The 15490-nt window shown below is 51.4% G+C and overlaps 1 protein-coding gene across 2 annotated transcripts in view; it reads left to right on the top strand.

The window, feature by feature from the left end:
- LOC146401494 (uncharacterized) overlaps nucleotides 1–15131 on the top strand; it is a 38804-nt gene extending 23673 nt beyond the window's left edge. For both annotated transcript variants that reach the window (XR_014809187.1, XM_084966949.1), the window contains one exon: nucleotides 14184–15131. Coding sequence is in view for 1 of the 2 variants with exons in the window: in XM_084966949.1 (XP_084823075.1) it covers nucleotides 14184–14268 (85 nt within the window). In the remaining variant the exon portion in view is untranslated. The remainder of the gene's footprint in view (nucleotides 1–14183) is intronic.
- Nucleotides 15132–15490: the final 359 nt, after the last annotated feature.

Genomic DNA, 15490 nt, shown 5'->3' with positions numbered 1-15490 from the left:
CTGAAGCTGCACCCACTGTGGGCCCTGGCAGCTTGATTTCACTTCTCCTTAGCTGATTAGCGCATTGAAGTGCTCTAGACACTGGGATATCTCTCTCTCACAGAGTGCTCACCCCAACCTACCCAACCCCAATACCTTAAAACCCACTGAGAGTTCCCTTCATAGCTCAGCAGTTAACAAACTCGACTAGGATCCATGAGGATACAGGTTCGATCCCTGCCTCACTCAGTGGGTTGATTCTGGCATTACCGTGGACTGTGCTGTAGGTCACAGATACGGCTCAGATCCCATGTTGCTGTGGCTGTGGTGTAGGCCTGCGGCTATAGCTCCAATTCGACCCCGAGCCTGAGAACCTCCATATACTGTGGGTGAAGCCCTAAAATCACACCAAAAAAAATTAGTTAAAAAAACAAACCCTCCGCCTCCCCACCCACTGGGTGGAGAGGTCTGAGCCAGCCTGTAACTAACTCCAACATTCAGGGCAGGTTCTGGGTGTTCCAGCCACCCATCTTCAACCCCATCTGAGCCTGGAGGTGAAGCCAGGGAAGTACATGTGGGCCCTGCCAATGCTCTGGCGCCATCTGGTGGACATGTGCTCTAACAGCAACCCCTAGCCCTTCTTTTTCCCTCAGCAGCCCCTGGGGCTGCCCTGGCCTTAGACCCCTGCCAGCTTGATTTCATTCCTCCTCACCCTGTCCTATGACACGCCCTACACACTGGGGATATTTTATTGTCAAATCTCTCAGCACTCACCCCATCCTACCCAACCACGTACATTAAAACCCTTGCCCTCCCTACCCACTGGGTCTTGAGAGTCTTCTTTAAATCAATTACCTTGTCTTAACTCATGAGAAATGCCCTAGGCTTGCTTCCTGAAACACGGGTAGGAAACTGGGAAAAGAGGCTGAGATAGAGAGGGAAGGCGTTTTGGTGAGACTGTTTGAAAGAAAAGCGCAGAGATTAGCAAATCAGCCTGCCAAAGCATCTCCCCTCTTACCTGCTCCATTCCCAGCCACCAGCCCACTTTTCCACACGACAATCCTCTGCAGTGCAGAGGCTTGAAAATTGCAAGCCCAAGATTCAAGACACAGGTTTCTTGTCCAGAGTCCTGCCTCTGTAGGAACTAAGGGAAATCAGACCCCAGAAACCTGTCAAGTACTCTAACCACTGGGCCCCCAACCAGACTGGAAGTGCCCCAGGACATTTTGAAGTGACACCTGTGCCCCCTATGAGGTAAGGCAATTTGGGATGGAGAGACAAAGACCCAGAGCAACCAACCCCTCATCTCTGGGCTCATCCATGGAGTTCTGCCGAACTTATCTCCAGCCCCAACTCTGAGACTGAAGTTGAAGCCAGGGGCTGCAGGTGGGCTTTGCCTGTTCTCTGGCGCCATCTGGTGGCCATCCCCTCCAACACCAAATCTCAGCTCTTCCTCCAGTTCCCTCAGTCGCCCTCAAGGCAGCACTGGCCTTGGGTACCTGCCAGCTTGACTTCCTTCTTTTTTCTTTTTTTCTTTGTTTTTTTTTTCTTTGTTTTTTTTTTTTTTTTTTGTCTTTTTGCCTTTTCTAGGGCCGCTCCCGCGGCATATGGAGGTTCCCAGGCTAGGGGTCCCATCGGAGCTGTAAGTGCCAGCCTGCACAGAGTAACGCAGGATCCGAACCGCATCTTTCATGGCAATGCCAGAACCTTAACCCACTGAGCACGGCCAGGGATCAAACCCGTAACCTCATGGGTCTTAGTCAGATTCATTAACCACTGAGCCATGATGGGAACTCCTTGATTTCCTTCTCATACACTAGTAGCTCAATGAAATAACCCAGACTGGGCTACTTCTCTTGCAAAGTCTCCCAGAGAACTAAGCTCAACTTACTCCATCCCAAATACATTCAATTTCTCTGCACCCCACCCATAGCCATGAAGGAAGAGCTCTGTACCCACTATCAGGAGATGCACTGTCGACCCCAGAGCCAGAAGAAGCCCATAATTCACCTTTCATCTCTGGCCACTTCCTTAGGGTTCCACCAGCACCACTGGCAACCCCATCTCTGAGTGTGGATGTGCCAACACCAGGCAGCAGATGGACACAACTGGGCTCCTCATCCTCTAATGGCCATTGCCCTTCAGATCCCATTCTTCTGCCTCCTGACCCCTCCCAGTTCTGTTTGCACTGCTCTTGAGCACCTGTGAGCCTGATCTGATTCTCTTCTGTCTCTGTCTCGCACTCTTTCTCCCTCTCTCAGAAAAATCCAGGGCCTTACAGAGGCGCTATCTCTCGCTCAATAGCTCCCATATCCCAGCATGCTCCCTATCTGTCAGCACTCCTGTGAGCCCATCAGCTGAACACACTTCAGGTCAGGGAACAGGCTTTAGATTCCCCCACACCCCATCCATCATGCATTGCCAAGCCTCATTTTATGTTTCCTGGCTTGAAGGTAAGTTTTTTCCCCTCAGACGTGCACAAAATCAGGGAGAGGCTCAGGTGAAAGGAAGATGCAGAACTTTTCAGAGACTCCTCAAGAGACTGGTCCCTGGAGTGGACCCAGCCTGTCCTCCAGAGGCCAAACACCATACAAGCCTACCTCTGCAAAACCACATGCCCAGGACCCAAGGCAACAGCCCAGTTTCAGAGTTCCACTCCTCTATAATCCCAAGGCAATTGGAACCCCAAGGCCTCTCCTTTAAGGTGGGCCTTGGGCTAACTGTGATGCCCTAAAGTTACCCAGGTGTGGGAAGGTGGAACAATTTCCCTTTAACCATGGCAGCCAGTTGGGCCTGGAGAGGCAATTGTGGGATGTAGGAACCCCTTCTTGCTGGACACCCTCTGGGGAATCCACCATCCCCATCTCCAGCCACCTCTCTGAGCCTAGAAGTGCCCATACCAAGCAGCTGCTGAGCTTGGGTGAGTTTTTGCGCCCTCTGGCAGGCATTCTCTCTAATGACAACTCAGAGCCCTGCCACCTCCCTCCTCCCTCCCCCTCCTTCCTCTGGAAAAACCCATGGAGGGCCCTGGACCTGTGCATCAGAGAGCAGATTTAGTTCCTCCTCTCACTCTAAGAACAACCAAGCACCTTTAAGAGGGCAGTTTTTTCTTCCCCTCAGTGCCAGTCATGGCACTCACTCCTCCCAATCCTTCACTGTTCTCATTAGTCAGTGAGCTGAGCCCTCTATGAAACGGGTCACCATTTTGAAAGTAATCAGCCTCCCTTCCTAATTTCTGTGACCTGGCTTGAGGTCAGATTTTCCCTTTCAGGGGTGAACGAGAGGAGGGAGAGGCACAAATGAAAGGAGAAGAAGAAACTTTTCAGAGAGACCAGTCTGTGAGTTGGTTGCAGCCTTCCCAGGAGGGAACCTCTGCTTTTACACTCTCCATGCATGACCAACAGCAGCCCGGCTTTCTGAACCCCAAACCCCATGCAAGTCTGATCCTAGAACACTGCCTGCCCAATATTCAAGCTGACTCCACTTCTGTTCACTTGTCTGCCTCTGCAGAATCCAGAGGCTGTCTGAGCTCATGACAGCCTGCCCCACTATGCGGACTTTGGGCTACACAAGCTGTCTGAAAGCGACACACAGATGTGAAGGCAGAAAAGTGTCCTTCCCGTTAGGTGAGGTCATTTAGATTGGACAGGCAGAGGTGACCAATAAAATAGCCCTCCTCTCAAGGTTCATCCCAGGCAACAATCCACCACCTCCACCATTACCAACACCCCCTGCCTGACCAACTCCAACCCCATCTCTGGGCTGGGAAATGCCAATGCCAAGCAGCTGCTGGGCTCTGCCACTGCTCTGGTGCCCTCTGGTGGCCGTGCTCTCTATGACGACTCAGAGTCCTTGCTCCAGCCTCCTGACCAAACCCATGGCTGGACTGCCCTTGGTTTGGGCACCTGACAGCTGATATCTCTACTACTCCCACTATTTCCCCACTAAGCAGCACCGTGTATCTTACAAGAGGGCGAGGTGTCTCTCTCAACATCCCCCAGCCCACTACTTCCTCCGTGTTCTACTCCAGTCATTCACCTCCATCTGCCAATCAGACTTCAAGTCAGGCAAGCTGGAAATTCATCTGCCTGCCTTAATATTCATTTCGGCTACTGTTCAATTTTCCAGGGTAACTGCCAGAGAAAATTGGCTTAGGGCAAAAAAATGTAAAAGGAACTCTGTGGAGAAACTTCAGAGATAGATCCCAGGGATGAGAACAGCCTGGCCAGCCACAAACCCCCTTCTACACCCTCCAATCAGGTCCACGAGCACTGCGTTCCAGATGCCACATCGGACAAAATCCTGGCTCTCAAGAACTGCATGCTCAAGATTCAAACCAAATACTTTTTGATTCATGGCTATTCCATCAGAGAATCCAAAGGCATTAAGACCACGGACAGCTGGTCACATCATTGGGACTTAGGGCTCTGTGAGCAGTAGGAAACAACCCCTAACCATGAAGGAAGAGCTCTGTACCCACTATCAGGAGATGCACTGTCAACCCCAGAGCCAGAAGAAGCCCATAACTCACCTTCCATCTCTGGCCACTTCCTTGGGGTTCCACCAGCACCACTGGCAACCCCATCTCTGAGTGTGGATGTGCCAACACCAGGCAGCAGATGGACATGGCAGGGCTCCCTGTCCTCTAGTGGCCATTACCTACACCAGCCCTTCAGATCCCAGTCTTCTGCCTCCTGACCCCTCCCGGTTCTGTTTGCACTGCTCTTGAGTACCTGTGAGCCTGATCTGGTCCTCTCCTGTCTCTGTCTCGCACTCTTTCTCTCTCTGTCATGAAAATCAAAGACCTTACGGAGAGTGCTATTTCTCTCTCAATATCTCCCATATCCCAGCACGCTCCCTATTTGTCAGCACTCCTGTGAGCCCATCAGCTAAACACACTTCAGGTCAGGGAACAGGCTTTAGATTCCCCCACACACCACTCATCCCACTTTGCCAGGCCTCATTTTATGTGACTTGGCTTTAAGGTAAGATTTTCCCTCAGGGGTGCACAAAAGGAGGGAGAGGCTCAGAGGAAAGGAAAACACAGAACTTTTCAGAGAAGCCCTCAAGAGACTGGTCCCTGGAGTGGACCTAGCCTGCCCTCCAAAGGACCTCTGCTTTAACAGTCTCCACTGACCACCACCAGCTAGGCTCTCCAGAGGCCAAACACCGTGCAAGCCTAACTCCACAAAACCACATGCCCAGGACCCAAGGCAGCTTCCCTGTTTCAGAGTTCCACTTCTCCATCATCCCAAGGCAGTTGGAACCCCAAGGCCTGTCCTTTAATGTGGGCTTTGGGCTAGCTCTGCCAATGCAAATCGACCAATGTGTGGGAAGGTGGAACCCTTTCCCTTTTACCACGGGAGCCAATTTGGCCTGGAGAGGCAATTGCAGGCTGTAGGCAATGCCTTCTGAGCTGGACACCCTCTGGGGAATCCTCCATCCCCATCTCCAACCACATCGCTCAGCCCAGAAGTGAAGAGATTTGGCGCCCTCTGGTGGACATTCTCTCTAATGACAACTCAGAGCCCAGCCTCCTGCCTCCAGCCCAAACCATGCCCTGGTGCTGTGCACCGGAGAGCGGCCTCTCACTCTAAGAACAACCAAGCACCTTTAAGAAGGCATTTTCCCCCCTCAGTACTAGCCATGGCACTCAATCCTCCCAGTCCTTCACCATGCTCATAGTCAGTGAGCTGAGTCCACTCTGAATTGGGTAATCATTTTTTAAAGTAATCAGTCTCCCTTCTTAATTCCTGTGACCTGGCTTGAGGTCAGATTTTTCTTCTCAGGGGTGAATGAGAGGAGGGAGAAGTTCTGATGGAAAGAAAAGAAGTTTTTCAGAGAGACAAGACTGTGTTGAACGCAGCCTGCCCAGCAGGGAACCTCTGCTTTTACACCCTCCATGAACCACCACCAACAGCCCAGCTTTCCAAACTCCAAACACCAGGCAAGTCTGATGCTAGAACATTGCTGCCCAATATTCAAGCCAGCTTCACTTGGGTTCACAGGTCTGCCTCTGCAGAATCCAGAGGCTGTCTGAGCTTGTGACAGCCTGCCCAACTGTCTGGACTTTGGGCTACCCAAGCTGTCTGAAAGTGACCCCCAGGTGTGAAGGCAGAAATGTGTCCTTTCTGTCAGGTGAGGTCATTTACATTGGTCAGTCAGAAATGGCCCATAACATAGCCCTCCTTTGAAGACAGGTCCCAGGAAATCTGCAAGCACCACCTCAACCACCACCATCATCACCAACACCCCTCGGCCAAGCAACACCAACCCTATGTGTGGGCTGGGAAATTCCAATCCCAGCAGCTGCTGGGCTCTGCCACTGCTCTGATGCCCTCTGGTGACAACTCAGAGCCCTTCCTCCAGCCTCCTGACCAAACCCATGGCTAGACTGCCCCCAGTTTGTGGGCCTGACAGACAATCCCTCCTACTCTCACTCTGAGAACCACCACATACCTTATACAGGAGGGTGAGGTGTCTCAGCGTCTCCCAGCTCACTCCTTCCTCCCTATCCAACAGCGCTCAGCAACCTCCCTCAGCCAATCTGACAAGTCAGGCAACCAGCTGGAAATTCATCTGCCTGCCCTAATACATGTGACCTAGTTTTAGCTAATGTTCACTTTTCTGGGGGGTAACTGTCAGAAAGCAGTGGCTCAGGGAGAAAAAGAAAAGGAAACTCTGTGGAGACATTTCAGAGATAGATCCCAGGGATGAGAACAGCCTGGGCAGCCACAAACCCCTTCTACACCCTCCAATCAGGTCCACAAGCACTGTGTTCCAGATGCCACCCCAGACAATATCCTGACTCTCATGAACTGCATGCCCAAGGTTCAAACCAAATACTTTTGGATTCAAGGCTATTCCATTGGAGACTCCAAAGGCGTTCAGACCACAGACGGCCGGTCATATCATCTGCTCTTAGGGCTCCGTGAACAGTATGGAAATGACCCGAAGCCATGAAGGAAGAGCTCTGTACCCACTATCAGGAGCTGCATTGTCACCCAAGAGTCTAAAGGAGTCCTTAACTCACCCCCTCCTCACTGGGCTCAACCTTGGGGTTCTGGCAGTGCCACTGGAAAACCCGTCTCTGAGTGTGGAAGTGCCAACACCAGGCAGCAGATGGGCATGTCAGGGCTCCTTGTCCTCTAGTGGCCATTACCTACACCAGCCCTTCAGATCCCATTCCTCTGCCTCCTGATCCCTCCCGGTTCTGCTTGCACTGCCCTTGAGTACTTGTGAGTGTGATTTGGTCCTCTCCCCCACCCCTCTTCTCAGAAAAATCAGGGCCATATGGAGGGTGCTGTTTCTCTCTCAATATCTCCCATATCCCAGCATGCTCCCTATCTGTCAGCACTCCCTTGAGCCCATCAGCTGAACACACTTCAGGTCAGGGAACAGGCTTTAGATTCCCACACCCCCTCCCACATCCCACTTTGCCAGGCCTCATTTTATGTGACTTGGCTTTAAGGTAAGATTTTTCCCTCAGGGGTGCACAAAAGGAGGGAGAGGCTCAGATGAAAGGAAGATGCAGAACTTTTCAGAGACCCCTCAAGAGACTGATCACTGGGATGGACCTAGCCTGCCCTCCAAAGGCCTTCTGGTTTTACACTCACCACTGGCCACCACCAGCTCTCTAGAGGCCAAGCACCAGCAAGCCTTACTCTTGAAAACCACATGCCCAGGACTCAAGGCAGCTTCCCTCTGAAACAGGAAGCTGTCCTTTAATGTGGGCTTTGGGTTAGAGGAGATGCACTAAGGGACCCAGGTGTGGGAAGGTGGGACGCTTTCCCTTTCAGTGCAGAAGCCAATCTGGCCTGGAGAGGCAGTTGCAGGGTGTAGGCAATGCCTTCTGACCAAGCATCTCCAACCACATCTCTGAGCCTGGAAGTGCCCATACCAAGCAGCTGCTGAGCTTGAGTGGTGCTTTGGCGCTGTCTGGTGGACATTCTCTCTAATGGCAACTCAGAGCCCTGCCTCCTGCCTCCTGACCAAAACCATGGACTACCCTGGACCTGTGCACCAGACAGCAGACTTAGTTCCTCCTCTCACTCTAAGAATAACTATGCACATTTAAGAGAGCTGTTTTTCCCTCCGTGCCAGCCATGGCACTCACTCCTCCCAATCCTTCACCATTCTCATTAGTCAGTGAGCTGAGCCTATTCTGAATCAGGTAACCATTTTTAAATTAATCAGCCTCCCCTCCTGATTTATGTGACTTGGTTTGAGGTCAGATTTTTCTTCTCAGGGCTTAACAAGAGGGGGGAGAGGCTCAAATGAAAGGGAAAGACGAAGCTTTATAGAGAGATAAGTCTGTGTGTTGGATGCATCCTGCCCAGCAGGGAACCTCTGCTTTTACACCCTCCATGAACCACCACCAACAGCTCAGCTTTCCAAACCCCAAACACCACGAAAGTCTGATGCTAGAACATTGCTGCCCAATATTCAAGCCAACTCCACTTGGGTTCACAGGTCTGCCTCTGCAGAATCCAGAGGCTGTCTGAGCTTGTGACAGCCTGCCCAACTGTCTGGACTTTGGGCTACCCAAGCTGTCTGAAAGCGACCCACAGATGTGAAGGCACAAAAGTGTCCTTTCTGTCAGGTGAGATCGTTTAGATTGCAGAGTCAGAGGTGACCCACAAACTAGCCCTCCTCTGAAGGCACGTCCCAGGAAGTCCACCACCACAACCACAACCATCATCACCACACCAACACCTACCACCCGCCCTACCAACTCAAATCCCATCTCTGGGCTGAGAAATGCCAATCCCAAGCAGCTGCTGAGCTCTCTCCCTGCTCTCGAACCCTCTGGCAGCCACTTTCTATAATAACAACTCAGAGCCCTTCCTCCTGCCTCCTGAACAAAGTCATACCTGCACTGCCCTTGATTTGTGCACCTGACAGCCAGTTTCCTTCCTAGTCTCTAAGAAGGACCAGGTGTCCTACACAAGGACCAGGTGTCCTAAACAAGGTGAGGTATCTCTCTCAACATCTCTCAGCTCACTCCTTCCTCCCTGTCCGATTCCACTGGTCCACATCCATCAGCTAATCAAACATCAAGTCAGCCAATTAGCTGGAAATTCATCTACCTGCCTTAAAAATGAGACCTAGTTTCGACTACTGTTAAATTTTCTAGGGGTAACTGCCAGAAAGCAGTGGCTCAGTGAGACAAATAAAAAGTCAGGCTGTGGAGACATTTCAGAGATAGATCCCAGTGATGAGAACAGCCCGGCCAGACACAAATCCCCCTTCTACACCCTCCAGTCAGGTCCACGAGCACTGCTTTACAGATGACACAGCAGACAAAACAGGAGTCTCAGGAATTGCATGCCCCACGTTCAAAAAAATACTACTGGATTGAGTGCTACACCACTGGAAAATCCAAAGGCATTCAGACCATCGATAATCAGTCACATCGTCTGGTCTTAGGGCTCCATGACCAGTATGGAAATGACTCCTAGCCATGAGTGAAGACCTCTGTACCCACCTCAGGAGATGGATTGTTAACCTGAGAGTCAGAAGAGGCCATAACTCACCTTCCCCTGCTGGGCACAACCTTGGGGTTCCACCAGTACCACTGGCAACCCCAACTCTGAGTGCGGAAGTGCCAACACCAGGCAGCAGATGGGCACAACTGGGCTCCTCGTCCTCTAACCGCCATTGCCCATACCAGCCCTTCAGATCCCAGTCTTCTGCCCCCGACCCCTCCCAGTTCTGTTTGCACTGCCCTTGAGCACCTGTGAGCCTGATCTGGTCCTCTCCTGTCTCTCTCACTTTTTCTCCCTCTCTCACAAAAATCGAGGGCCTTACAGAGGTGCTATTTCTCTCTCAATATCTCCCACATCCCGGCACGCTTGCTATCTGTCAGCACTCCTGTGAGCCCACTGGCTGAACACACTTCAAGTCAGGAAACAGGCTGTAGATTCCCCACATGCTGCTCATCTCACTTTGCCCAGACCTTATTTTTATATGACCTGCATTTAAAGTAAGATTATCCCTCAAGCACGCATATGAAGAGGGAGAGGCTCCGATGAAGGATAATGCAGAAGTTTTAAGAGACCCTCTCAAGAGACAGGTCCTTTGAATGGACCCAGCCTGCCCTCCAAAGGACCTCTGCTTTTACCTTCTCCACTAAAGACCACCAGCCCAGCTCTCCAGAGGCCAAGCACCAAGCAAGCCTGACTCTCGCAAACTACATGCCAAGTTCTAAAGGAAACTGCTTGAGTTTCAGATTTCTACTTCTCCACAAGCCCATGGCAGTCTGATCTGAAGACCTGTCCTTTAATGTGGGCTTTGGGCTAGCTATGCCACCCCAAAGTGACCCAGATTTGGGAAGGTGGAACAATTTCCCTTTCACCTGGGGAGCCTGTTTGGGCTGGAGAGGTAGTTGCAGGCTATAGGAACCCCTTCTTACCAGACACCTTCCGGGGAATCCTCCATCCCCATCTCCAACCACATCGCTGAGCCTGGAAGTGCCCATACCAAGCAGCTGTGAGCTTGTGTGGTGCTTCGGTGCCCTCTGGCAGACATTCTCTCTAATGGCATCTCAGAGCCCTGCCTCCAGCCTCCTATTTCCTGCCCAAACCCAAGGACTGCCCTGGGCCAGTGCACCAGACAGCTGACTTAGTTCCATCCCTCACTCTTAAGAACAACCAAGAGCTTTTAAGAGGGTGTGTTTTTCCCTCAATGCCAGCCATTCATTCCTCCCAGTCTTTCACCATTCTCATTAGTCAGTGAGCTGAGTCCACTCTGGAAACAGGTCACCATTTTTCAGTTAATCAGCCTTCCTTCCTAATTTCTGTGACCTGGCTTGAGGTCAGATTTTCCCTCTCAGGGGTGAACAAGAGGAGGGAGAGGCTCAAATGGAAGGAAAAGAACAAAATTCTCAGAGAGACAAGTCTGTGTGTTGCACACAGCCTACCTGGCAAGGAACTTCTGCTTTTACAACCTCCATGAACCACCACCAACAACAGCCAGGCTTTCCAAACCCCAAATACCATGCAAGTCTGATCCTAGAACACTGCCTGCCCAATATTCAAGCCGACTCCACTTCTGTTCACTTGTCTGCCTCTGCAGAATCCAGAGGCTGTCTGAGCTCGTGACAGCCTGCCCCATTGTCTGGACTTTGGGCTACACAAGCTGCCTGAAAGTGACCCCCAGGTGTGAAGGCAGAAAAGTGTCCTTTCTGTCAGGTGAGATCATTTAGATTGCAGAGTCAGAGGTGACCCATAAACTAGCCCTCCTCACAAGGCACATCCTGGGAAATCTATCACCATCACCACCCCCACTTCCACCCCTCGGCCCAACCAATTCAAACCCCATGTCTGGGCTGGGAAATGCCAATCCCAAGCAGCTGCTGGGCTCTGCTGCTGCTCTGGCGCCCTCTCATGGCCACTCTCTCCAAAAACAACTCGGAGCCCTTCCCCCTGCCTCCTGACCAAACCCATGCCTGGACTGCCCTCCCTTTGTGCACCTGACAGCCGATTTCCCTCCTACTCTCACTCTAAGAGCCACCACGTGCCTTACACGAGAGTGTGCGGTGTCTCTCTCAACCTCTCCCAGTTCACTCCTTTCTCCCTGTACAACTGCACTCTTCCACTGCCATCGGCCAATCTGACTTCAAGTCAGGCAACCAGCTGGAAATTCATCTGCCTGCCTCAATTCACATGACCCAGTTTTGGCTACTTTTCAATCTCCCGGGGGTAACTGCCAGAAAAAAGTGGCTTAGGGAGGAAAAAAAAAAAAAAAAAAAAAGGACCTCTGTGGAGAAATTCCAGAGATAGATCCCAGGGATGAGAATAGCCTGGCCAGCCACAAACCCCCTTCTACACCCTCCAATCAGGTCCACGGGCACTGCTTTCCAGATGCCACAAGGACAACAGCCTGACTCTCGAGGACTGCATGCCCAAGTTTCAAACCAGGTATTTTTGGATTCAAGTCTACACCCTTGGTGAATCCAAAGGTATTCAGGCTACGGTTAGCTGGTCCCATTGCCTGGTCTCAGGGCTCCAGGAACAGTATGGAAACAACCTCTAGACATGAAGGAAGAGCTCTGGTCCCATTGTCAGGATATGCATAGTCGATCCAAGAGTCAGAAGAAGCCCATAACTCACCTTCCATCGCTGGGCTTATCTTTGGGTTTCCACCAGCGCCATTGGCAACCCTGGCATCTCTGAGTCTGGACTTGCCAACACCAAGCAGAAGATGGGCTCATTGTTGTCTAGCAGCCATTATCCATACCAGCCCTTCAGATCCCATTCTTCTGCCTCCTGACCCCTCCCAGTTCTGTTGGCACTGCTCTTCAGCACTTTGGGCCTGACTTGGTCCTCTCTTCTGCATCTCTGTCTGTCAGAAAAATAAGGGCAGCCTTAGGGCTCCATTACCAGCTCAAGTGAAAGGAAAATGCAGAACTTTTCAGAGATCCCTCAAGAGATTGGTCTCTGGGATGCACCCAACCTGCCCTCCAAAGGACCTCTGCTTTTTCACTCTCCACTGATGAATGCCAGCCCAACTTTCCTCTGCTTTTTCACTCTCCACTGATGAATGCCAGCCCAAACAATTTGTCCTGGAGAGGCAGGTAAATGCTGTAGGCAACCCATTCTTAGCAAGACACCTCCTGGGGGATCCACCATCCCCATCTTCAGCCACATCTCTGAGCCTAGAAGTGCCCATACCAAACAGCTGCTGAGCTTGGATGGTGCTTTTGGCGCCCTCTGGTCGACATTCTCTGTAATGACAACTCAGAACCCTGCCTCCTGCCTCCAGCCCAAACCCATCCCTGCGCCTGTGCAGCAGAGAGAGGATTTAATTCCTCCTCTCACTCTGAGAACCACCAGGAACCTTTAAGAGGACGTTTTTTGGTCCCCCCCCCACCCCGTGCCAGCCATGGCACTCACTCCTCCCAATCCTTTTTTTTTTTTTTTTTTTTTTTGCTTTTTAGGGCCATGCACAAGGCACATGGAGGTTCCCAGGTTAGGGATCGAATCAAGAATTGGAGCTACAGCCGCCAGCTTAAACCATAGCCACAGCAATATCAGATCCGGGCTGCATCTGTGACCTACACCATAGCTCACGGCAATGCCGGATCCTTAACCCACTGAGCAAGTCCAAGGATCCAACCTGCAACCTTGGTTCCTAGTTGGATTCCTTTTTTTTTTTTTTTTTTTTTTTTAAACTCCTCTCAATTCCTAACAATCCTACTTAGTCAGTGAGCTAAGCCTACTCTGGATCTGGAAACAATTTTTACATTAGTCAGCCTCCCTTCCTAATTTATATGACCTGGCTCGAGGTCAGATTTTCCCCCTCAAGGAGTGAGATTTTTCCTCTCAGGGCTTAACAAGAGGAGGGAGAGGCTCAGATGGAAGGAAAAGAAACTTTTCAGAGAGACAAGTCTGTGGGTTGCATGCAACCTGCCCCGCAGGGAACTCTGCTTTTACACTTGCCATGAACCACCACCAACAGCCCAGCTTTCCGAACCCCAAACATCATGCAAGTCTGATCCTAGAACACTGCCTGCCCAATATTCAAGCCGACTCCACTTGGGTTCACACATCTGCTTCTGCAGAATCCAGAGGCTGTCTGAGCTCTTGACAGCCTGCCCCACTATGTGGACTTTGGGCTACACAAGCTGTCTAAAAGCGACCCACAGATGTGAAGGCAGAAAAGCGTCCTTCCCGTTAGGTGAGGTCATTTAGATTGGACAGTCAGAGGTGACCCATAAACTAGCCCTCCTCTCAAGGCACATCCCACGCAATCCACCACCACCACCACAACTGCCGCCACTACCATCACCAACCTCCCCACCCCAACCTTCCCACAGACTCCAACCCCATCTCTGGGCTGGGAAATCCCAATGCCAGAGCCTGCTGGCCTCTGCCGCTGCTCTGCTGCCCTCCAGTGGCCACTCTCTCTAATGACAACTCAGAGCCCTTGCTCCAGCCTCCTGACTGAACCCATGGCTGGACTACACTCCATTTGTGCACCTGACAACCGATTTCCCTACTCCTCTCACTCTAAGGACCACCATGTACCTTATGAGAGGGCAAGGTGTCTCTCTCAACACCTCCACCAGCTCACTCCTTCCTCCCTGTCCAACTCCAGTCATTCACCTCCATCTGCCAATCAGACTTGAAGTCAGCTGCCAACCAGCTGGAAATTCATCTGGCTGCCTTAATATTCATTTTGGATATTTTTGAATTTTCCAGGGGAAACGTCCAAAAAGCAGTGGCTCAGGGGAAAAAAGGAAAAGGAAGTCTGTGGAGAAATTTCAGAGATAGATCCCAGGGATGAGAACAGCCTGGCCAGCCACAAACCCCCTTCTACAATGTCCAGTCATGTCCTAAAGCACTGCTTTCCAGATGCCACACTGGACAAAAGTTGACTCTCAAGAACTGCATGCCCAAGTTTCAAGCTAAATGCTGTGTGATTCAGAGCTATTCCATCACAGGATCCAAAGGCATTCAGACCACGGAGAGCCAGGCACATCGTCTCCTCTTAGGGCTCCATAACCAGTATGGAAACGACCTCTAGCCATGAAGAAGAGCTCTGTAGCCACTATCAGGAGATGCAGCGTCCACCCAAGAGTCAGAAGAAGCCCATAACACACCTTCCATTGCTGGGCTTATCCTGGGGTTCCACCAGTGGCATTGGCAACCCCATCTCTGCGTCTGGAATTACCAACACCAAGCAGCAGATGGGCATGTCAGGGCTCCTTGTCCTCTAGCGTCCATTACCTATACCAGCCCTTCAGATCCCATTCTTCTGCATCCTGACTCCTCCCAGTCTGTTTGCACTGCTCCTGAGCACCTGTGAGCCTGATTTGGTCCTCTCCTCTTCATCTCTCTCTCTCTCTGTCAGAAAAATCAAGGGCTACCTTAGGGCTCTGTGACCAGCTCAGGTGAAAGGAAAATGCAGAACTTTTCAGAGATCCCTTAAGAGATTGGTCTCTGGGATGTACCCAGCCTGCTCTCCAAGGGACCTCTGCTTTTTCACTCTCCACTGATGAACACCAGCCCAGCCATCCTGAGCCTGGAGAGGCAGTTGCATGCTGTAAGCAAGCTCTCCCGGCGGGGCACCTCCTGGGGGATCCACCATCCTCATTTCCATCCATGTCTGTGAGCCTAGAAGGGCAATACAAGCTTCTGCTGAGCTTAGATGGTGCTTTTTGGCGCCCTCTGGTGGACATTCTCTCTAATGACAACTCAGAGCCCTGCCTCCTGTCTCCTGCCCAAACCCACCCCTGGGCCTGTGCATCAGAGAGAGGATTTAATTCCTCCGCTCACTCTGATAACAACCAAGAGCCTTTAAGAGGGTGTGTTTTTCCCTCAATGCCAGCCATGGCACCCACTCCTCCCAATCCTTCACTATCCTCCTTAATCAGTGAGCTGAGCCTACTCCAGAATCGGGTAACCGTTTTTACATTAGTCAGCTTCCCCTCCTGATTTATGTAACACTGACTGGTTGCAGTCAGTGTTTTCCTCTCAGGGCTTAACAAGGGGAGGGAGAGGCTCAG

This window comes from Sus scrofa, chromosome 7 (genome assembly GCF_054392235.1).
Source record: "Sus scrofa isolate SSC_HxYL_T2T_F1_AM1 chromosome 7, Sscrofa_HxYL_maternal_Yorkshire_Landrace_v2.0, whole genome shotgun sequence".
Taxonomy (NCBI): domain Eukaryota; kingdom Metazoa; phylum Chordata; class Mammalia; order Artiodactyla; family Suidae; genus Sus; species Sus scrofa.
This window is presented reverse-complemented; position numbering and strand designations above follow the sequence as displayed.